General features: G+C 36.5%; 2 protein-coding genes across 2 annotated transcripts in view; both read left to right on the forward strand.

Annotated features, from left to right (window-relative positions):
* cwc22 (CWC22 spliceosome associated protein homolog) overlaps positions 1-14,823 on the forward strand; it is a 58,236-nt gene extending 43,413 nt beyond the window's left edge. The window contains exons 16-21 of the mRNA XM_052142603.1: positions 7,153-7,230; positions 8,797-8,949; positions 9,174-9,301; positions 9,410-9,511; positions 10,724-10,923; positions 13,928-14,823. Coding sequence (XP_051998563.1) covers positions 7,153-7,230; positions 8,797-8,949; positions 9,174-9,301; positions 9,410-9,511; positions 10,724-10,923; positions 13,928-14,505 — 1,239 coding nt within the window. The 3' untranslated portion in view covers positions 14,506-14,823. The remainder of the gene's footprint in view (positions 1-7,152; positions 7,231-8,796; positions 8,950-9,173; positions 9,302-9,409; positions 9,512-10,723; positions 10,924-13,927) is intronic.
* A 6,475-nt stretch (positions 14,824-21,298) lies between these two features.
* Positions 21,299-24,691, forward strand: part of LOC127655273 (zinc finger protein 385B-like) — a 186,732-nt gene continuing 183,339 nt past the window's right edge. The window contains exon 1 of the mRNA XM_052142983.1: positions 21,299-21,402. The gene's annotated coding sequence lies outside the window, so the exon portion shown is untranslated. The remainder of the gene's footprint in view (positions 21,403-24,691) is intronic.

The raw sequence follows: 24,691 nt of genomic DNA on the forward strand, positions 1-24,691 counted from the left end.
GTACCACAGTTATGATGATGTTTTGGCCTTTCTTGAAAGTAATTTCTGCAAAGATGAATTGTGGAATTGTGAAAATGGGCCAAAATAGAAATAGCACCCTTGGCTTCTTTTGGCCATTTGAGAAAAGAGCCAGCGAGGTGAACAAGATGGAAACACTGTGCTTGTAGGCCTGAGGGGCATTGTGTTTATAGGCCTGAGAAAAATTGTGTAACGGGGGTAGCGTCTTACAAATCTCTTTATCATATCTCTCAGGCCTTCTGCACTAACTCAAGAGCAGGTCGGGAGGGGAGATGCATCAACTTATGCACCATAATCATGCAAACATATGTCAGCTAGGCTGAGCAGGACATAAGTACAACCCACTCATTACCAGATAAATCTGATGATATCTTTGAGACCGTTATGAGGGCTGTGGATTAGTAAGTGTTTATTTACAGTGCTTACTAGGCAGTGCTTTTTTCTCATGGAACAATAAAAAAACTTGCTGTTTGGCACAATTTTAGGACTGGCTGCCTCAGTCACCATTTACTTTCATTGGATGGATAAAAAAATGCTGTGAAAGTAAATAGTGACTGAGACTGTCATTACATAACATTCTGGTGGTAAGGGGAACTCCTTTTGTGTTCCATGGAAGAACGGAGGTTATGACATTGGCAAAACAGCTCTGTAGCATTTCATTTATGCACCAAACCAAAGTCAAAAACAACAACACTGTTCTTTTGATGCGGTGCAAACACAAGAATTTCAGATCTTTTTTTTTTTTTTTACGTTTTTTTCTTTTAATATATTTCTTAACATACTGTTTACACAAAATCAGACATCAAGAAATTTTATGAGAATATTTTGAGCTAATAATGGTTATAAGCAAGTAAATCAATCTATAAATAGATGATTAAATGATTACCTCATTGCAAGGAAGTGCTCGTGGTTGGTGGTGGGGCGTAATAAGTAAGAGCTACCAGAACCTGGCTCATGTCCAGACCTACCACTGCCCTCTGCTTCATCATCATCATCATCATGCATGCATGCACACACACAAACACACACCTGAGCCAGTTGCCTGTATGTCCTCTCCCGGCGCAAACTCCCCAGTCTCTGCACACATGAGCAAACACGTGAACTACTCTGGTTTCCTTAACATCACTGTTTGATAAATAAGTTATTATAGGAACTAGACATCTGAAACTGTGAATCTGAAAGTTTGGCTGGGGTTTTGCATGGCCAATTAAGTTGTATGCTTTTATAGACCCCTCTGTTACATTAACATATTATGTAACATAAAACATGCTCCTCCACAAAAAAGTTGGGACACTGAATTTGTATTTCATTAGCTTAAATAATTTTGATCTAGAACTCAAATGCTTGAAATTAGTTTAGTAGACAAATATAATAATAAATCTGGACTGAATAGTGAATGAAAAGCAGCCAATCTGTTGCCAGCAGACTTAGAAACTCCCAGGAGGAATCTACACTAAAAAATAATAAGAATATTTTAGCCTATATTTAAGATTACATTTTAATTTCATAACTACTTCAAATTTAATTGTGTAATCTATAACCAAATTCAATTATTAAAACATTAAATAAATAGGGTTTTCAATTTTATTTTGTTAAAGATTTCTCCATAAATTTTAATGGAAATTTGTTATGAAAATGAGTTCCATTTTGGTATTTCATAGTTTTATTATTATTCTAAAATGGAAAATAGTAGCAATGGCATGTAATAAGTGTGTCCAAACATTTGACTGGTACTGTATATATTCTGGCTTGATTTGATATGTTATCCTGATTTCAGTCATATGATTAATGGACTGTGTGACGCATGCCGTTAAAGTTCATTCCCTTTAATGAGAAACAATGAACCCAGTCCCTCTTTTGGAGTCCGTTTCAACGTCACGCTATGCAATGTGTTCCTTTTGCACATGTTGGTTCACGTCATTGGAACCTACTGCGATGTCCCTCCTGAGACATAGAACCAGAATAAACTGTCCTTGGGCAGTCTATAGTGACTGTTTTTACCCAGTGATCTGTCCTTGCTCCTAAAGGGACTATCATGGAAAGCCTGGAAATACCAGGCATTTGTAAATTAGGATTTCTAGGCCTAGAAAATTCGTGTTTATTATTCAAATGTTTTAATCTAAATGGAATATATTTTCTAGTTTTTCCTCTGCTCTAAAATAGTGTATTTTGCTTGCAAAACCACAGCTATGCCCGAATTGTGTGCCAATCTTTGTTTTGAATTCATTCCTTTAGATGAACCAGACAAACTGATTCACAAATTTGTCAGAATGATTATCCAGGGTTCCAATTGTCATTGAAAACTTTGAAATATCAGGAGAAAAATATTTATATAAATTTATATAAAAAAAAAAATAATAAAAAAAGTGAATATACATTATTCCAGTCATGCTCTGCTCAAATATTTTAATGAGTTATTTAAGATAAGATACATTCTGATTCAAACTGCCTAATCCAGTAATCACAATTGACTGTCATGGAAAAGTCATGAAAATTGATTGGTCAGTAAGCATGGGTACCTTGTAGAAGAAAACCATATCAGCTGTAATCCAGGGCTGAACATTAGAGGTGACGTTTTCTGTCATTATAAACAAGCTTTTCTGTTAAAGGAAAATGCCTGTGGATGATGTCATTAGCTTGACATGTAATAACGTTACCATTTGGTCGAATGTCACTTTACATCTCATAAGGCTTCCACTGATTGGCAGGTGTCACTGTTAGGGTGGATTTTGTTTACAGTCTGCAACAGGAAGTCTACCACATGTTTGGTTTCCTGTTTTTACCAAAATAAGGACATTAAAACATTCTAGAACTGACAAACTACATAGAATGGATATTAGACCGAGTTCGTGTTTGAATTTGGCAAAATGGCAGAAGATAACAAAACAACTGGAATCGCTTACAACACTTTTAATTTGTTGCAAATGTAAATGAAGTTCTGAAGAAATAAAAGTACAGTTCGTTCAATGGGTTGTACTGTTGTGTACCTAGGTGTTGATCGTAAAGTCGACAAAACTTATCAAAAACAAAATTCAATTAAACAAAAAACTGGGTTGTAAAAATGAAATGTGAACTAGAAAAGTATATAAAACTGACTGTACTTCTATCTGTTACAGGCTCATTTCATTCACGTCAAATTAAATATTGTATCTTTAAGATCCATGAAGCTTAAACGACAGTTTAATTTAACCTTCAGAGTTTATAGGGATCATTTATTATTCTCCTGAGGTTTATCACCCTCAGAAAAGTGAAGGCCAAAGCCTGCCATTTGGAAATGTAAATGGTTTTAATTCGATCTGTTGATGTTTATTGAAATGTTTAGGGCAGAAATTATTGAAAACACTACAGCCCAACTCGGCACAAGAAATCCAACTCTTAATTTCCAGCCTATTATTCATTTATGCTGTGCCAATGCATCAAAAGTTACCCTTCAGAAGAGGGTCATAAAATGTTTCATGGTGCAAATTTTCGACGAGGTGCAAATGAAAATTAGCAAAGGCAATCGCAATTTACACGTAGCAGCCATTGTCTGGCAGCACAGTTGATGGCATGATTATGGGTCTTTTAGCAATAAACAAATCACTGTGCGGAATGAATCATGCCGTTTTACAGATGGGCTGTTCATTATTCAACCAGATTTCTGAGGCCTCTCCCAGTCACAGCCACATACAAAAGTATAGATTGAATGAATCAGGCTGAATCATTCTCCGACTCTGCGTTCAGCTGCGTTGGAGACATAATTTAGCTGCACGAGTCTGCATTATGTGAATGAGGATTCATTTTTGCAAAGTGCTTTTTGTGCTGCTGTTTGTGATTGAGTTAATTTAAGAGAGGAATATGATGTCCGTTTATCCTTTTTTTTTTAATGTTTTTATATAGTTTTTCATGTAGTATTTGTAACTAGCTTTCCTCTGTGGGCCTTTAATTAAGGATAAGTGCCTTAGATTGAACTCCTAGCTCATGTCTCATTTCTGAATTATCTGATTCAGAACCATGTCAATTTGATGATGTAGCTCTTAAGATTTCTATTAGTCTATTTACCCATGCATCAGAAGGAACCTTTTGGAGCATCTCACTTTGGTTGCAATTGCATCTCACTACTTTTCAGCATCTCTGTTTTTTTATTATGCTGTGTCAGGTTAAATGTACTTTATTAATGTAAGTAATGGCATCATTTTCATTTTTGGGTGAACTATCCCTTTTAGTGAGCAATAGCAATAGTGATGCTTGATTCAGCTATTTGCAGGGTATTTTCATCACCCAATCAGCGGTAATGGAAAATATATTGCTTCTGCACAATTCGCACCTTCTCACCTTGAAATTATTGATTGAATCTTCCAGCTTGATCTTGAGGGGGCAGATATCTTCAGCATAGAGCTCTCTCTCTCACACTTCTCCATCTGTCTAATAGTGTCAGGTGAACAAGACTCAATCCGTACTTGTCCATTTAGAATGAAGAGAGGTCATCATACTGAACCCATTACACTTAGGAAAAGCTGTTCCATGCCCTAGTTAATTCATAGTCTGACATGTGACTGTGTTTCTCTTTGAGGTTCAGCTTCTAATTCCTTGATACTTGGGGCTTTAGCAAGAGGATGTGATGAGTTCAATAAAGTTTTTCTTCATTACAAAGGCTGTTTTTGCTCTCAATATAGAACTTTTATTATGTTGTGAATGAACTGGAGTGTAAGTGGTTATTGATTGTCTGGGGTCTAGTTTGGCTTTCAGTCCTTGTGCTGTTTGTTCGTTTTGACAGCATTGCCAATTTCATTTGAGAAGAAAAGAGTAGGCAGACAGTTCTTTTAATTGGTTAAAGCTGAAGTGTTATTTTTGCTATGTTAAATTTGGTCCTATCCCATCTTAATATGCAGTGACACAACTATAAGTAGGCCATTTGTAGGTCGATGTGATGAAAAAGTATAAACACTGGTACCTTGGTGCTGTCGTAGCATTTTTTTTGAGCATCCTGACAAGCCCAACACCGCTCAGCCAATGGCATGTTTTTAGGGCGGGGTTTTTGGTGTTGCTCGGCCAGTGGGAAACCTGTTTAGAAACAATCATTATTTTTGCAATTACACATATTTAAACTAGTGGCACAGAAATTACAATATTCAGCTTTAAAACCCTTTAAATATTTGTCCATGTGCTTTTGTTCTGCTGCTTAATTAAAGACTAATGGCATTTTGCCTTTTTTATTTTTTTCATGAATTTTTTTCAGAGCAGATGGCAGGCCATCTCTGCACGATTACAGATTTCATATCATAGACGCTCTTCCTCATATCTCTCTTCAAAAATGTCCTGGCTGTCCAGAGGGAAATGCTCCTATCAAATTTGTGTCAATCACAGCCTGTTCATCATGCTGCAGTTCCTGTAGACCAGGATGTCAGAGCTGAGACTGAAGTTGCATGAGCTGCTAGTCTTAAAGTGAGGGCCTTACAAAAAAAATAAGTATTTGGGCTGTTGAGCTCCAATAACAAAAATCAAAACAAAAAACTAATTGTAGAATACAATGTGTGCACTATACTAAATATATTTTAGCTTTGTGTGCGTAAAATACTGAACTTTCAATTGTTCTTATTTGCTGTTAATCCTCCCCTCATCCCTAGCTTTTTCAAATGGCATTTGAAAGACTAGCAGGCTAAATGTAAATATTTGAATTGACCACAAGCATGAATATAATTTCTTGAATGGCTCAGCTATTCTTAAATGTGTCAAGATGCATCATGCCATGTTTGACATGATAATGGCTGAACTCATCTTTCTTGCATCTTTCGCCATGTGTCTTGATGTGTCATATTTAAATTGAATACGATTTGAGAGCTGGGTCTGAGGAGAAGATTTTTGGTGTAAAGAGACTTGAATCCATATGAGATCTAAGGCTGTCAATGTAAGATTTTAAATTGGGATATTAGTTGAATTTAAGATGCCCATTCAAATGCTAAAATGAGCTTTCACATTTTGTGCCAAGCATTGACAGTGACTTACCGTCAGTCCTCACCCAACTCTAATTTGATGTCAGGATGCAGCCCATCCAGGTTTAATTTATAATTTGATCATGAGAATGTCTGTCTTACTCATAAAACTGTGCTCCTCTGTGAATATATAAGGTTATGAAAGATACGAGGTAATGAAATCAATAGGCTGATGGAGTATTAGAAGGCATAAGTTGAGAAGTGATGGGAATATATATATCCAACATGCTGCCGTTTCTTTAGACCATAGTTGGATGAGTTGTTCTAACATGCTTTGCTATGAACGTTCTTTTAAGGAAAGAGCCCTTAGAACTGTTTTTAGATCAAGTGTAAAGATTAGAATCAGAGTCCAATCCAGGATGCTCAATTTTGGTCCTGGAAAAGTGGAGTGGTGTTTCTCAATTCTAAGAACACCGAGAACGGACTTGCATTCTTATGAAGAGCAGTCTTGCCAAGCTACCTTGGAAGAACAAACACAGAAGGGCAGGAGGAAGTAGAACGCATCTATTGGGAGCTTTGAGATGTGCTGTGATCTTCCAATTGCGCAATTGTCTGTCCTAGCATATTTGTAGCCAGTGAGAGAACTACTGGCATTATCACACACCTGTGACAGCATTATTATCATCACACCATTGAGGTTTTGCACGCACTGACTAGTTACATGTTTAAAGAATAAAGTCTGTTAACACTCGTTTCCTCCATGTTTATTACCTTATTTTAATGATGCCCAACAAAACAACAAATGTTATCACGATTCTCATGAGTAGTCTCTTAAGGGGAAAAAAATACATGCCCTTCAACTGCCACAGTAGTGCTGCTGTGACTTTAAATGTGTTTTTGACCACAAGTCACCATTTTTTATCCTCTATATTCAGCCTAATCAAGGACACATCTGGGTAATTTTATGCCTTCTCTGTATTTGCGGTCTTGAGGATTGGAATTGAATTTCAGGCCGTGAATGATGATGTCGAATAAGTCCATGTGAACCTAAGAACACATAAGAACAAACATTACTTATCCGAGATCTATAGAGGGTATAGCAAGAGAATTGCTGGGGATGGATGATTGTCTTCAACCTGCTTTGATCATCTCCACACTTCCTCTTTATGCTTGGTCCTTGTTTAAGATTTGTTATTCTTATATGTCTCTGTTTCTTCCACAGAAAGAGCTGTGTAATATGATCTTGGACTGTTGTGCCCAGCAAAGAACGTACGAGAAGTTTTTTGGCCTCCTGGCTGGGGTAAGTCCATCTCTCTCATAGTCTGTCTTTATTTTCTCTATCTTCTATGATTATTTACAACCTAGGATAACTACAAATATTTATGTTTCTATGGCAGTGCGCGTAATTCCTCAATGGATACAATTTTGCTGGTTTATAAAAATGATTTGTTATTTTTAAGAAAGTATAAATAGTAAATTAATAGAAGATGCTCAATGCAAGTGAACGTACTTGTACTACCAACGCTGCTGGCGTTGTAGCGGTTTTAATTGATGTCACACTGGTCAAGTGAGATGTCGGACCATTCATAAAAATATCATTTTCCAACTTGTAATTGTGTTTCTTCAGCTTTGGGCACTTTAGAATTCTAGTCTGTCTTGTTCATTTTTTTTAGTCTCAAAACATTTTTGACACACTTACTAGTTGAAGTTTTTCGTCTTACTCATTTTGCTAAGACTAATTTCATAGCTAAGATTTTATGCGTCCGAAATAAACACCGTTAACTCTTTCCCCGCCAAACACGGAATTTTCCGTGTTTTATGAAAAAAACGCTTCCCCGCCAAACACGGAATTTTCCGGGTTTCCGTGTTTTAGGTGTTATACGGTAAGGAAGACCCTGCGCATGTTTTGAAAGAGTACGCAACTCTTTGATCAAAGAAACAGACTGCGATCGTCTCAAACATGAAGAAGTGGAGTATTGAGGAGCTCAAAATATCAGACGTAAACATGCCTTTTTCTCAGCTTTTTATCTGAAATGTTGTTTTTTGACAAAACCTACCTCTGTTCAAGTCGCAATAAAAAAAGAACAAATGAAGATAAAATAAAATCGTAAATTTTTTGCCTAAAAGCAGAGGCTCAGATCTTTATTGTGATATATAGCATCTTCATATATTCATGGAAGAAAATATTCTGCGGGCCATTAAAATTTTGCGAAAATCGTCAAAAACCCTGGCGGTGGCTGGCAACTTTTTTTTAAAAACACTGGCGGGTAAAGAGTTAAATAATATTTTCACATTTCTTTGCACAATTTGGCAAAATTACAGGCTAAATTGGAATAGACGACCAATAAAAATGTGATCTGTTTATTTCACACTTTGTGCAGATGATCATAGTTTAAAACATTTTATATTTTTTAGAATGGATTTACATGTCTGGATGTCTGGATCTGGGACAATGCTAAAACAATAAAATCTATACATAAATGTACTATACAGTAAACATTTGAAAAGTAAAAAAAAAAAAAAAATGATAACGGCCTGATAAAAAATACCTTTTAATATGACCTTCAGATAACAAAAAAGAAAATTGAAAACTTAGTTTTAATAAAAATCAACCCTTGGGATATGAAATTGCCCAAAGTTAGAGAAACACCTAATTATGAATTCTACAATGTTGTGAGCATTTTTTTTTTTACATCTTTGGAACTCGTAATTACAAAAATTCCGACATGATGTAAAAGCAACATTATTATCTGTTTAGATTTATGAATATTTCAAGTGACAATGTAAGGACCTCATAAGCAATTTTGGTGTGAGATTTCAGCAGTTGTTTTTCATTGTTCATCTGATATTTTCACATTTAATTTAGAGGTTCTGCCTGCTAAAGAAAGAATACATGGAGAGTTTTGAAGGCATCTTCCAGGAACAGTATGAGACCATCCACCGCCTCGAAACGAACAAACTGCGCAATGTTGCCCGAATGTTTGCTCATCTTCTCTACACTGACTCCGTTCCATGGAGTGTGAGTAATGCTAATCGTTTCCTTCTTTACATTAGCTGCATATGCTTTCAGACGTGACCTATAAAGTAATGCATCCCTCAAGCTGTAATTACATTATAGAATTAGCTCATCAATATGGCTGGACATGTTATCGGTTTCTCGATGCTGATCTTTGATGTGTTAATATTTGTGGCTTTAGGCTGGAATTGCTTGGCCTTGCAGTTAAATGCGATGTTTTCTCTTAGGTCCTTGAATGTGTAAGAATGAGTGAAGACTCGACGACTTCTTCCAGTCGAATCTTTGTGAAAATTTTGTTCCAAGAGCTTTGTGCTTATATGGGATTGCCTAGACTGAACGAGAGACTAAAGGACACGTAAGTGCTCCTCTGTGTGTAATATAATTTCTTCAGATTTTTTTTAATAAACGTATATTGTTGAATCTCAAAGCCGTAAAATGGACCGTTTCATTGTTTATTTCTTAGGACTTTACAGCCATTCTTCGAGGGTCTGTTCCCACGTGACAACCCAAGAAACACAAGATTTGCTATTAATTTTTTTACATCTATTGGCCTTGGAGGACTCACGTAAGTACCCGTGGAATCTCTGTTTTTGGGTCAGCTACATTAATATGGTTATAGTCATTAGTAAAAGTTTTGAATTTCTGCACCTCTAGTGTCACCAAATGGAATTACAACAATAATTACTGTTTTCAAACAGGTGTCCAAAGCACTCCTAGTCTGATGGAGAAACAGATAACAGACTTACATGTGTAAATGGTTGAGATAATGTTGCTATGTTGGATTAGTTAGGACATTTTAAAATCATCTCAGATTTTAAATCAACCTACAATTAGCTTACTAGTCACTGCATATAAAGCTGGCATAGGAGAAAGTATTTTAACAATGAAAAAATGACACTTCAAATTTTCATTCAACTCATTCAAGTTCCTGTTGGAGGTTTTCAGGTCCTTTTAAAAAGTCTTAAATTGTCTTAAATTCAGTTTTCCACAATTTAAGGTCAAAGTCTTAAATATCTTAAATGATTTAACAAAAGTATTACTTTTTATTTAAAGAAGGCAAATGGAATCGTGACATGACCTAATGTGATTATCAAAAAACAAAAGGTTATGATTTAGTTAAATAAACGCATGCGCTGAGTCCTTCAAAGTAAAAACGCAGCACTGTATTTTCTCCAAGCACATGGGGGCTTGTGTTTCCAGCTGTTTTAGAGCAATTCAAAATCATTAGGCTATTTTGGAAATTTATGACAAGCTGTCACTAAAGATCAACTGTTGATGATGATGTAGTAGTGTTCATGAAATATGACAATGTTTACTTTTAAGTGTTTATATTGTAATACGTTGTAGATTATTGTAGGAGTGCACATTTTATATCACTTATTTGTTTGAATGAGCAGCTGGAAGCAGCCAAGTGCAAACATTTCAAAATAAGAGTCCTTGTTGTATTTCAAAGTGCCTTAAAGTGCCCCCTACCTCCATAAAGTCTCTTGTACATCTTGTACACAAGAACATTTAATATAGGCTACCAATTAAATAAATAAAAAATATTGGCAGACTAACTGGCTTTCTTTCAACACATTATCAAATCAGCACAATCCAACATAGGTCGACCTCTAATTTGTATCTATTTATATAATGTACTTGATGCATGATTTATTCTGAGATTTTAGGTATGGGGATACAGTATTAATTTGATTTGTTGTGTTCTTTAAAAAGGTCTTAAATCGATTGATTTTATAAACTCTGCAGCAATCCTGATTTTGCTGTCCTTCCTCAGGGATGAGCTTCGAGAACATCTGAAGAATGCTCCTAAGATGATCATGACCCAGAATCAGGATGTGCAGTCATCTGATTCTTCCTCATCTTCCTCAGACTCCTCCTCATCCTCAGATTCCTCGTCTGACAGTGACAGCAGCGAGAGTGATTCTGATTCGTCTAGTGACTCAAACTCTTCCTCTAGCAGTGGCAGCTCTTCAGGTATTAAACACCCTTAGGCTACCTCCATATTCGGATACATTTCAAAGCATTTTCGTATTTTATTTCTTGTTCACACTGAAACATATGGAAACTATTAAAACTACGCATGCAGAAAAATTGCCGTTCAGTGTACGGCCTGAAGCGCAATTGCCCTTGTGTTCTGTCGTGGGACTGCAATTCAGAGTAAATATCCCATCATCTTCCCAATGCAATGTGAAATTTGTACAAAATAAAATGTATCTTTAACAACGCTATGAAAGTGCAGGCACAACAACGCTGCTACGACATGGGCCGGCCTCTTGATTGTTTTGGGTTGAATGGATCACATGACTGTGTCACATTATCTCTGTTTTTCCTGTCCACACTACAACGCAAAGAGGGCGTTTTCAAATGTATCCGCTTGGTTGAGCATTTTTAGAAACCTTTGTTTTCGCTGTCAGAATCGCCATCTCAGTTTGGAGGCCAAAACGCAGAGAAAAGGTGTTTTCAAACGAAAATGTATTATTGTGGTCGTGGTCTGAGATAAAGGGATTTGAATTAAAGTGGCAGTATTCCAATTTTTTATTGGAATACTTTTTTTAGTAGTTTCCCTCTCAAGTCCAATGTCATTCAAGGGTTTTTGTGCACAAATGGTTGTAATTTAGTTGTATGACCATTTTCAACCTTTTCTCTGAGACTTCAGACTAAACACATGCTTGCGCTAACAAAAGCTTAACGCAACGACTAGAACAGAGTGCACGTCTCTCGATAAATTGACCATTGTGCTGTGTCTCGCTGTGTTTTTTTACACACTGTGTCAAGAGACGTCCATCTAGCTCATGTTCACATAGAATAACAATGGAAAAACAGTGCAGACTGACAAAAATCTGTTCCGTTTGACCCCTTAGAATAGACCCTTCAGAATAGCTAACCTCTAAATACTGATGTAGTTTTCATTGAAAAAATATAGTGACTCAATTTGACACTTTCAATGAAGCCAGAGAACTGGCAGTGTATCTTCCTTTTAAATAAATATCAGTTAACATCCATTAAACAGTAGAAGCAGAGATGACGTAACACCTCTTCTATAAATGTAACTTCATTAGCAGCCTCAAAAACAAATTACTGCACTTGAATAGCTGCAGCTCACAGCCTCCTGTCAGAATCTGTCTGTTCTCAAATCTAATTATAATCACTTTTTACACAATGCTCAAGACAGACAATGTGTGTATTTGCATAGATATTGGGAGGGGAGGTGTTTGTAATGTCCACTGTAATATACAAAATTGGAAAAGCGTTTATCAGCTATTTTTAGCTGGGAACTTCAGCCCTCAAATTATTCTGTTAAACAATGAAAACTTGAATTGGAAATACTTGTCATTTAGAAACACTGTGTTCGAAAAGAGGAAACTTTGTATCTGATGGCAGTTTTGGTTAATTTAACTTATTTTAGAAAGTGGATTAATGAGAAGTTTTCCCATTTTAAGAATTTACGTGAAGGGGTTTAGAGATTTGACACTGCACTGATGTATAGGCTTCTGGTGCAGTGAGTGACCCTTCATCAGGAAGGGAGGGTGAAAACACTACAACAAGCAGAATAATTAAGGAAGGAAAAAACAAACTCAAACATGAAACTGAGCTCACATCAAGTCCTGACTGGAACATCATAATTAAGTTGGCACTGGGCCAGTGGCCAATTTTTTTCACAGATATTTAAAAACTCACACATTTTTAGGGGTAAAAAAAAGCAGTATGTTCTCAAATATTTTTTTATTCTATGCAGACATATTCCAACATTCTCAATTCAAAAGCATTTCGGAACTGTTTTAATAAAAAGAAACTGAATGATTTTCATAGCATTTGACAATGTATTATAGTCCAACTCTCTTACAAATGACTCTTGAAATGGTTCAAAGACTTGTATGGGTGGTGGTGTAGTGGGCTAAAGCACAGAACTGGTAAGCAGAAGGTTGCTGGTTCGATTCCCACAGCCTCCACTATTGTGTCCTTGAGCAAGGAACTTAACTCCAGGTTGCTCCAGGGGGATTGTCCCTGTAATAAGGGTAGGTCGGTTTGAAAAAAATGCCAAATGTAAAAACAATTACTTGCAAATTTCTATCATCTGCAATCACACAATGAATAATTTCTTTACTGTTCTTCACTTTCTAACTGAACTACAATCATGTGTTCAAAAAGTTTTATTTTTTTATTAAAATTAAAAAAAAAAAAAAAAAAAGGGTTTGGCTGGGATAGGAGCAGTGCCAAACAAGCTAAAGGTAAGGTAAACACTCTAGTTATAGCGTTTACCCTCTAAACTGACTAGAAACCAAAAGAGTAAATAAAATGTCTTCAGCGTCCAAGACCTACCTAATCTACTCTATCTAGCCAAACACAAAAAGTACATTGGGTGGCACTCGCTCGGTACCTGGTGTGTCTACACAAAAATAGAATCCCTGCATGCATGTACATCACGTGACTTCTTGCCTGTTCACAATGAGATTGTAGATGTACAATAACAAACAAAACGAATGGATTTAACAAAGGCTAGCGATAAATTAATTCAGTAATGTACAGCTGAAGTGAATGGTTTTTAAAAGAGCAGACTATTGTCAAAGGTGGAGGAAATTATGACTTCATAGGGAATTTCCAGCGGAAGCAACCAATGGGAAGTGACTGGGAACATGAAAGCACGGAGAGCTGGAGACATATCGCTGAATGGCACACACACACAAAAACCATAGACACACAGGAACATAACAATAGTTTTGCATTTTAGGATTTTTGTGTAGTTATATAATTTTTGTTGGTCGTGTTAGCCTTCCTCAAAAAGTACTAAAAGAATAGTTAAGGAACTGGAATCGGAATTAGAACCAGAATTGTTCAATGTCTAACTTTCCCTACTCTTATAATGTTACTCCTCCAAACAACCCCTGAGCTGAGTAATGCTCATTTCATATTACAAATCTGCTGATTTTGATCCCTGTTTGGTTCTGAATACTGATGAAATACTTTTCTTCCTATGCAGACTCAGACTCAAGGCACAAGAAGGTGTCCGGCAAGAAGAAGAACAAGAAAAAGGAGAAGAGTTCCAGCAATGCAGCAAAGCAGCAATCTTCTCTAGAGGAGCAGCCCAGCAAAAGACACGAAAGTCGGCAGCAAAATATCAGCCCAGAGGACCGCCGAAGGTCCAACAACCACAACAGAGATTCCCACCGTCGGGGAGGAGAGGAGGACTCACCTCCTGCTCGACAGCGGGGAGAACCAGAGCGTGGAAGAAGACACAAGGACCAACAGCATCACCGGGACGCACAGGACTACGAGGACAAACGGCAGGACTCGCGCAGCCGGCACAAGGACAGCAGTAAAAATGGCTCACAGGTGGACAAGGACAAAGATGGATGGTCTAGCAGAGAGAAGGAGCCTCTGCGGCGAAGCAGAGAGAGGTCAAAGTCACGAGAGCGGACCCGCAAGGACATCGACTTCAGGGATTCATACAGAAATGGCATGGAGAGAGCGGACAAAGAGAACAGGCATTCTGACAGATATAAAGAATCCAGGAGAGAAGAGAGAAGCAGGAATAGTTCTCCTAGGAGGCATAGATAGCCCTCTTGAAGAAGAGGGAATAAAAATCATGACAGTCATGTTGTTGTACCAACTTTAAACCATCCTTGTTCACTGCGGTTCGTAGCTATGTGCTCTTGCTTAGCCTTGATTTTGGGGAACGATAAAGCATAATGAAAGTGAGCAGTCGTTGCTGTGCACACAGACTATGAATCTGTGTAAAGAGTTCCTGAAATTATTTTATCGGTTAAAATGAGCTTTGTTCATATTGTGGGAGACATTTCGTATTTTATGTTTACTATATATATCGCCCAATGTTTGTTGTTGTTTAAAATAAGTGAGGGAAAAAACAAGATTAAAGATGACATTTGCTATAAATTGACATGGTTGACTGTGTTTATTAAAGGTTAGGGTCACACATGGTTTTTCATTCTACGTATGTTAAATTGTAATCAAAATGGCAAAAACGAATTGTAATTTTATGAACTAATTCTATAAATTCGAATTCTTTTATCTGAAGTGGTCTCAGATCAAACCTTGTAATTGCAGTACATTTATTTTAACAGTTCTTAGTGCGGGGTGATATGTTGAATATTCACAATATATTTGTAACGATTTAGTTGGCAAAACAATTAAGTGACATCGTGATTATTAAATAAAAAGCCGATAAAAGCAATGGAAAGGAGCCTCAATGGGGGCTGTATAAATGAAAATGATTAAATATTATTCTAAATTGTGCAGAAAACAGTGTGGAAAACATTCTGAAATCTGGATTTTGTTTTCTAGGGATGCACCGATATAGAATTTGTGTGCCGATACCAATATTACAGCATTTAGAACAACACCTGCCGATATCGGTAGTTTGGGGGTTCTTGTATTTTAGACCTTTTTTCAAATCACTTCAAATTAATTACACAAATTCAAAATTACATTAAAATCTCTTTATTCTCGAAGTCTCAGTTTTCCCAGTTTTACAGTAACCGCTCTCAGTAGTACACAAAAAAACTAAACAAAAAGCACATTAGCATTCTTAACTCGCATAAAATTAATTCTGAAAAGCCTTTGTCAGGCTTACATTAAATTGGTAAGATTTCATAATTTTATTGTTCTTAACTCCCATTAAAGGTGCTGTAAGAATTTTTTTTTTCATGGAAATGTTTGGAAAAAAATTTTCTACTCCCTGAAAAATTGAGAAATTGTGTCAATTTTTCGTGTTCTCATAGCATTGTAGTTGCAGCGGATTATTGAGGCTTAATGCCATTTTTATGCCATTATGCTCATAAGTGTTGTCAATTGAGGGTGCTATTTTGCTGATGTTGTGTTTAACAACCTTTTCTGCGCAAACTTGGTCTGTATGGGCTTTGGAAAGGGGGGGCTTGACAAATTCACGGCTCAGTCTCATGAAGGTGAATCAAGTCACATTTATGTTGTACCCAATTTGTTTTTTATGTCACATATGATTCCTGTCACATCTCATCTGTGATGCACTAATATTCCATTGGAAGGTTTCAGAAAGTACCCTTGCACTGGACATAAATCTGCTTTGCTTTCACTGAATCTGTCATGCTACAAGATAGAATTTCACATCTGCCATGACCTTGCATATATCTTCAGGGGTAACTGAGCCTAGACTGTTATAAGTGAAGCCCAATATAGATTTCTTTTTTTTTTTTTTGTAGATGCTATTATTGGGGTGCAGGACAAACCCACTGGGATTGTAAAGCAGCAAATTGCATATGTATTAATGGTCATCAATCAAATGTTGGCTGTCAGTTAAGAGAGAAAATATTACATTTTTACGTAATGCTACTGTACTAAACTCGCATCAATATCACAAAAACATTTCCAGGTCACCATGTAAGGTATTTTCATATTATTTTCAGGACAATTAAGCACATTTTACCACTAATTTATCATTTACGTAATGCATTTTATATATATATATATATATATATATATATATATATATATATATATATATATATATATATATATATGCATGTGTATATACTGTGTTTTTCAAACTGCAATTATGAGATGACAAAGCAAAAAAAAAAATCTTTGTTTTGATATTGGGATGAAATCTGATCAAGATATGTTCTTGACAGGTTTCATGAGATTCGCCAAGTCAAATCCATTCAAAGTGAATAACAATCAGCTTGAATACTCAAGTGGGTCAGTGACATTAATAACTAATGGCTTCTTTGTTTGCAGTGCTTAAATGTCTTGTTTATCATCTGTTCCCACTCGAGACAGGCTGTCGACAGTATCGGAGCTAAAAAAATTCATTCTCTATAAGGCAACAATAAAAGAGTGCGCTCTTGAGGGAAAAGCTGGCCTGTTTCATTATCAGTGAAGTAAGATATAGACCTATTATTTCTAACCCCTTTGACACCACACTGTCAGAGTTAATGCTGGAAAAGCGGCTTCCCCGTATCCAGTTCCACCAACAGCTTCTCTGCAGGAATTTTGCACTTTTATATCAGGAGATTTTTTGGAAGTAGCCCTCTTCCATTCACAGCTTTGGAAACACATTTTTTCACCCATATAGTCATATAGAGTGGCAAGAAAAAGTATGTGAACCCTTTTGAAATGAGCTGGTTTTCTGTATTAATTGTTCATTAAATGTGATCTCAGCTTCATCAAAGTCACAAGTATGGACACAAACAATGTTCTTAAGCTCACAACACACAAACAATTATAATCTTTCATGCCTTTGTTGAATACATCCCTTTAAACATTCACAGTGCTGTGGAAAAGGTAAGTGAACCATTGGATTGTACCTGCACAACGTTCTGAAGGAATTTTGGACCATTCTTCCTTACAGGACTGCTTCAGCTCAGCCATATTCTTTGGATGTCTTGTGTGAGTGGGTCTCTTAAAGTCATTACACACCATCTATGTTGGGTTAAGGTCTGGGCTCTGACTGGTTCACTCCAAAAGGTGGATTTACTTACAAATTTAGGGTCATTGTCCTGCTGCATCACCCAACTTCTACTGAGTTTCAGCAGACGCACAGCCACCCTGACATTACCCCGTACGATATATTGATTAAAACTGGGAATTCATCTCTGATGGCAAACGGTCCAGGCCTCGAAGCAGCAAAGCAGCCCCAAATCATGATTCTCCCTACTCCGTACTTCACCTTTGTGATGATGTTTTTATGTTGGTACGCTGTGCCCTTTTTACGCCATACGTATTGCTTCGTGTTCTTCCCAAACAATTCAGCTTAGTTTCATCAGTCCACAAAACATTTTCCCAGTGGCATTGTGGAATGTCAAGGTGGTCTTTGGTAAACTTCTATCACTCTTAAATGTTTTTGTTGGAAAACAGTGGTTTGCTTCGTGGTGTCCTGCCATGGACACCATGCCTGTGTTTAATGTTTTCCACGTAGATTAATGAACAGAGATGTTAACCAGGTCCAATGATTCCTTCTAGTCTCCAGCTGGCATTCTAGGGATCTTTTTTCCTCATTGAGCATTCTGCTGTGTGCCCTTTGAGCCATCTTGGCTGGAAGGTCATTTCTAGGAAGAGTAGCCACAGTACAAAATCATCTCCATTTATTGACAATTTGTCTAACTGTAGACATCTATGCTCTTCCAGATAAATGTGTAACCCTTTCCAGCATTATGCAAAGCAACAAATCTTGATCATAGGTCTTCTGAGATCTCTTTTTTTTGTGAGGTATGGTCTATGTCAGAGGATGCTTCTTGTGAATGGCAAAATCAAAATGGTTGAGTACTTTTTACAAGTCAAAGTGGCTCTAACCCTCATCTCCAATCTTGTTCCATTAATTGGATGCCAGGTTTGCCAACTCCGGACTCTAATTAGCATTTGTTGACGTCATTAGCCTAGAGGTTCACATACTTTTTCCAACCTACACTGTGAATGTTTGAATGATGTATTCAGTATGTATAAGAACAATACAAGTTTGTGTTTTATTAATTAAAACATTGTGTTTGTTCATTATTGTAACTTAGATGAAGGTCAAACCAAATTTGAAGACAAATTTAAACAAATGCATGTAATTACAAAGGCTTCATATACTTTTTCTTGCCACCGTATGTCAGGATGTTTCAGTTTTTAATGTTGTGGTATTGAAGGAACAATTCATCCAAAAATGAAAATTATTTCATTTTGTACTCATCATAATGTAATTTCAATCAGTATGACTTACTTGCTTCCATTAAACACAAAAGGATATGTTTGGAAGAATGACAGTCTTCTTTTTCACAATGGAAGTGAATGGTGACCCTGGCTAACATTCTGCCTAACATCTCCTTTTGTGTTTTGCGGGCCCAGGTTTTACATAGAACATTAATAATGACCTAACACAGAACCAAAATTGTTTGTCGTCAAAAAATCAATAATTGAAATGTATCAGCATTGAGCGGCAGAAACTTAACAATATGCAAAAATTATTCACATGACAAAGACTGAATATGAAATTTGACTTTTGAGTGTCTGGTTTCCCAAAGTCTTGATAGTTTTACGCTCTTGGCAGCCAATAATTCACAAAACACATATGTTTTGTCCTTGTTGCAAATGAGCCCGTATTTTATGTAATCTGGGTCAAATGTTTCTTTAACTTACATGCTTTTGTTCAGGTTTTTGAGGATGAGGATGTCATGCAACCTGTCCATGTTGTCATCTGTCTAATTTTCTTGCTTATACCAAGTGACTGATGAATTTGTGCCCAAAATACCGTTGTGTTTGTTCGGATGCAATGCATTTGAAGTCAACATCAAAAGATGTAATGCATATTCACTTGCAACCCACCATTTGAGAACCATTAAGCTAGACTGTCTCTCTGATCCTCTGCTATTCTGTTGACTAAGTCAGCATTTGTTCATAAATGTACAGCACTGAAGTTATTCATATTTCTCAGACTGAGAAGTGAGAGAGCCTTTTATAGGGAGATTCTGAGTTGTGGCAATCACAGGTTCCATCAGACTCCAAACACCTGACTCATTCCTGGGACACATTCGAAAGGTGTGACAAACATCAGATGCATCGATGATGGCTGCGTCAGTCTCCAGTACCGTTTGTGCATATATATATATATATAGATAGATAGATAGATAGATAGATTTAATATATACTCAATGATGGCTGCATTAGTCTCCAGTACTGTTTGTGCATACATAATTATTATTATTTTTTTTTTTTATGTGCATAAATAATGGCTGCTTCAATTTCCAGTACTGTTTGTTCATACATAATTTATTTTCTTTTTTTTTTTTTTCTTATATAGGACAATTAGTGTAGGAATTGCATTTACACCTAACACTCTAGAGATGTTCTGCTAAATATTTACATTTACATTTATATTTATATTTGGAAGATGCTTTCATCCAAAGTGATAGTGCATTGAAGATACACATTTTATCAGTACATGCGTTCCCTGGGACTCAAACCCATGACTGTGGCATTGCAATCACAATACCAGTTGAGCTACAGAAACAAAATGTAACATGTGTAGTGTGTGGTCATGCTGATGGCTGTCAGTTTGCGAATGGGCAGTTCCTTGAATGCCTGGATTGAAAATGTCGCCATGAATGTAAGCTCTGCCCAACATCACCACAGGAAGTGAATGAAAGGGTAGAGTATCGTGTGGGTGCTTCCCGAACCCTGTTTTTAAATTCTAAAATAGATTTATTTTATTTTTTTTGCAGATCACTGTTACTGTAGCATGCAATTATTGGTCCATACATTCTGGTAAGTAGTCTCACCACAGCAAACATCTTGAACATTATTAGGCTGTTCAAACAGAAACTTTGTGTACTCAAGGCTTGCTTGGCAAAGTTGAAAGGAAATAAACAAACAGAACTTGTTTGTTTACACTTAAAGTCACTGTCCCCCTCATTCATATTAAAAAAGGAAATGCACAAGAATGTCGTAGCTTTGGCATAACAGGAATTGGTTTAATTGGTGTTTTGGGTTGTGGTCGTTCAGTTACAGTTCCTCTTTCCAGATCTTGCCATGCTATTAATAACTTTACAACCTCATCTTAATTTTCATATTTCTTATTATGAGATTGTTAGTAGTCAACCAAGTTGTCCAATTAACAGAAGTATTAATTTACCCTTAGTTCAATTGGATAAAAACATTTGATCATACAGACATTTCAGAGCATTTAAGTAAAACAGCTTTAATTAAACAATTTTATGTACGTATTGTGTAGGCTACATAAAATGTACATACATTTGTCATGATTAAATTTTAGGCAATAATATGTGCGTTATATTGGCCATATTTTATTGGCCAACACCCATATTTGTCTACTGAATTCATTTGACTTTTTGTATTATTTTGCTAAATAAATACATTTGAAATGCCAGAACGTTTTTTAATTTCCCCCTGGGGGATGCAAAATATAAACCAGCAATATAAAAAAACTCCCTTCATTTCAGAGGTAAAATTGAAATTTGTAATTTATTGAGCCTATAATTGCAAAGTGATTCCTTCCCGGAGAGAGAAAGAGAGGGAGACAGTACAACCAGAGAAAGTAGGACATTCAGTATGTGCTATCAGGTAGCTTTGCCCCTGAGGTCCTGGGATGAGCGTGCGTGGAGATTTCCAAGACGAGACAGGACGCTACATTAAGAATTCAGTATTTCAGTTTGAATAATACTACGGCGAAGTTTAGCTTATGTATATTAATTAGGTCATCCTGTCATTGCGGTTACTTCACAATAACGAATGAGTGGCTCGTGAATATTAATCACGCCTAGCTGACGTCGCTCAGTAACCTTCCAATGGCGAAGACTTGTCTCATGAATATTAATTAAAAAGCATTAAGCGTAGTAGGATTTGAAAACACTTCAGTCAAGGACGCAGCTCATCGCCTCAAACACTGTCCGTATGTGTCCTGGGCACCTTGCAACACAGAGTGACGCCAAATCTGTTAAACTTCACCGGAAAACGACAACTGTTCAGGTGAGTGAACCTTGGGGGAATGTAACTCAATGAAGTCATATCAAAAAGTGCTATTTAGAAACAATCGCACGAGCACGAATAACCGTTCAGATAAGGATGAGCTGACTGACTGACTGACTGACTGACAAGTAAAGTCCGTTGCAAGTATTTAAAATACAAGGTTATTTGGCTATATTTTATTTAGATACATTTATCACACATTTTATCTTAAAGTAGAAGAACAACGGACGTCGATACTTACCTACAGGTTGGTGACGTTGGCATGAAAATAATTATAATCACAAAGATTACGGAGATTTTACTGCGTGAATAAACAGGCAACTTGTGTTTTGAAGCATCAAGACTGTATTTAATATATTATTTTTCATATCTTGTTTTATCTTATTTATGAGTGTATCAGGCAGAAATCTTTTGCGTATTGCTCTTCAAGCGCGTTTTTGGACTCGGTCTGCTTCCGTAAGCAGAGGGCATAATTCGTTCACAGCTATCTAAAATTTGGAAAACGCTTTCATCTACTGTACACACCTCATTCGAATTAAAAGTTGTTTACTATTTCTGTCTGTTTAAACCCTACGTTTTAGGCATCATAAACCTTATAGCTCAGCTCAATCGGAACGCGCTCGTGATGCCTTAAAATGCTGTCAAGGCAGTTTAAATAATAGATACCTATAAGACGCACACTTAAATACAAGTCATGTAGCAAATATTGACAATTTACATACATACGTAATATGTTTGTGTGTATGTGTGTGTTTGTGTGTGCATATATATAAATTTACTATATACTATGTATGGGAAGTGTGCAGGACCGTAGAATGGAAATACACCAGTAATATCGGGATTACAGTAGTGACAGCCTTTCACTGTTTGATGCCATGTTTTCACTTTTGTCCTTGTACTAAATCCGTCTTATATTTGTAATTCTACAGTAAGCCTCATAATGTATGCAACTTTGCGCACTGGCCTGAGAGTATTCCTGCGACCTCTATTCATTCATTCATTCTAATACTCATAGCAATATTAAAAATAAAGGGGAAAAAAAATCTTATTTACAATATATGCCAACAGAATTCCATATGTATAAAAAGTGTTATTTTAAGACATGCAAACAAGATTTGAGAAATACATGGAAAGTAAATAAATGTTATCAATGTAATACATTTTTTAGTAGTAAAATATTCCAAAAATGACATCCCATTGGTTCAATTTGACCTCCTTTATGCATTCTAGTTAACAAGTGTATTGACTCCCCCTGCCCCCTCTTTGTGTGTGTAATATGAACGTGAGGCAGAAGGTGTGGCTTCTCATTTCTTCTTTCTGAAGTGTACCTATATATAATTAAGAGAGCACTTAGGCCTATATACTTTCCACATCAGGATTCATTTGCTCAGAAATATTGCATCGTTCATACCTAAAACAATGTGTTGCCTTGAAGCATTAATCTTGGGAAAACGGGTCGGCTTGAAAGTCTTTTCATAAAGATGATCCACCTTTGTTCTAGGACTAGGTGTCTCTTAGATAAATGTACCCACAATGATAATTAGAAAGTCTTTGCAACCATAGAATTGTAGTGCACTTCATATAGTTCTTTCTTTCTTTCCTTCCACTTCCTTCCTTCCTTCCTTCCTTGTAAATACAACATATCAGTTTGAAAATCTGAAATGTGTAATTTCTGCACAACTTGTGCCACCAAACAATGTGTGTCCCAGATGGGCTTGACATGACTACATTGGCTCAACCAATTGCGTGAGTTTAGGACTGGACAACCAGTTTGTCTGACCAGTGGAAGTTAGTGGAGTGTTTGAAATGTGTTTGATAACAGTTATTACTTTCTTTCTTCTGTTGAACACAAATATTCTTAGAATATCTCAGCTCTGTATATAATGCAAGTAAATGGTTTCCAGAACATAAAGGCTGCATAAAAGTAATCCACACAACTCCAGTGGTTAAATCTATGTATTCAGATGTAATATGATAGGTGAGAAACATATATACTCACCTTATATATTGATCTGTTTCTCACCCACACCTATCATTCCGCTTCTGAAGATATGGATTTAAAGACTTATGGATTATTTTTATATTTGCTTTATATGATTTTTGGAATGTCAAAGGTCTGGTCACATTCACTTGCATTGTAAGGACCAAAAGAGCTAAGATATTCTTCTAATAATCTTTGTTTGTGTTCAGCAGAATAAAGTCATACACATCTGGGATGGCATTAGGGTAAGTAAACGAAAATAATTTTCATGTTTGGATGAACTATACCTTTAATGTAAGGAGATGTAAGGACAACCTCAGAATTAAACCCAAGCTCTTGGCATGTTTGACTTGATAAATATCATGTCAGATCGTAAGTAGAAGGGCTTTGTTAGTTGGCGTCACCTCTATTCTGGATCCATTTTAAAGGAAGGGTGTTACCCTGGACCATGGATGCCAGTATGAGAATGTAAATGACATAAATCACGGGTTTGCGACAGGAATCAAATGTTGTGTGAAATACCTCACAAAATTATCCACAGCTATTATAGCATTGGTGTGAAAGTGTGTTCATCTCATTTCGCACCTGTCCATAGTTGAACAGTTAGCTAGTAGCCTAGTAACACAAATCTGTTTCCTACTTATTTTTCATAGTTTACTCACCCCCATATTGTTCATCACCCTTATGCTGTTATTATTTTCTTTCTTCCGTGAAGTAGGAAGTCTGAGCTGCTCTTTTCCATACATCGTAAATGGATGGTGACTTTCACTATCAGGCTCCACAAAGGACGAAAAAGCACCATAAAATTTCCCCTACAAGTGCACTACCTTTTAAGGTTTCTAAAATCATACAATTGATTTGTGTGAAGAACAGACAGAAATGTAAAGTTGTTATTCACTGATCATTTTCCTCTTAACTCAGAAATCTTATCCATTACATGTGGGTGAATAAAATATTGCATTAATGATCTATTCCAGTGGTTCCCAACCATGTTCCTGGAGGCCCCCAAACACTACACATTTTGGATATTTCCCTAATCAAACACACTCTACACAAGTAGAGACTCCACAACTTGAATTGGTTGTGTCAGATAAGGAAGATATACAAAATGTGTAGTGTTGGGGCACCTCCAGGAATAGCGTTGAGAACAAGGTGTCTTGGCATAGTCTTTTTATTTCCTAATTGTATTATCTTCCCAGAGGTCCACTTGTAATTTATGTAAAGTTTTGTGCACTCATAATTTTGTAATATATTATCAATTTCAACCCTGTCTCTGGCCCTCTGTCTGAAATGCTTGGTTTTGGCCTA

This window comes from Xyrauchen texanus, chromosome 14 (genome assembly GCF_025860055.1).
Source record: "Xyrauchen texanus isolate HMW12.3.18 chromosome 14, RBS_HiC_50CHRs, whole genome shotgun sequence".
NCBI classification, from domain to species: domain Eukaryota; kingdom Metazoa; phylum Chordata; class Actinopteri; order Cypriniformes; family Catostomidae; genus Xyrauchen; species Xyrauchen texanus.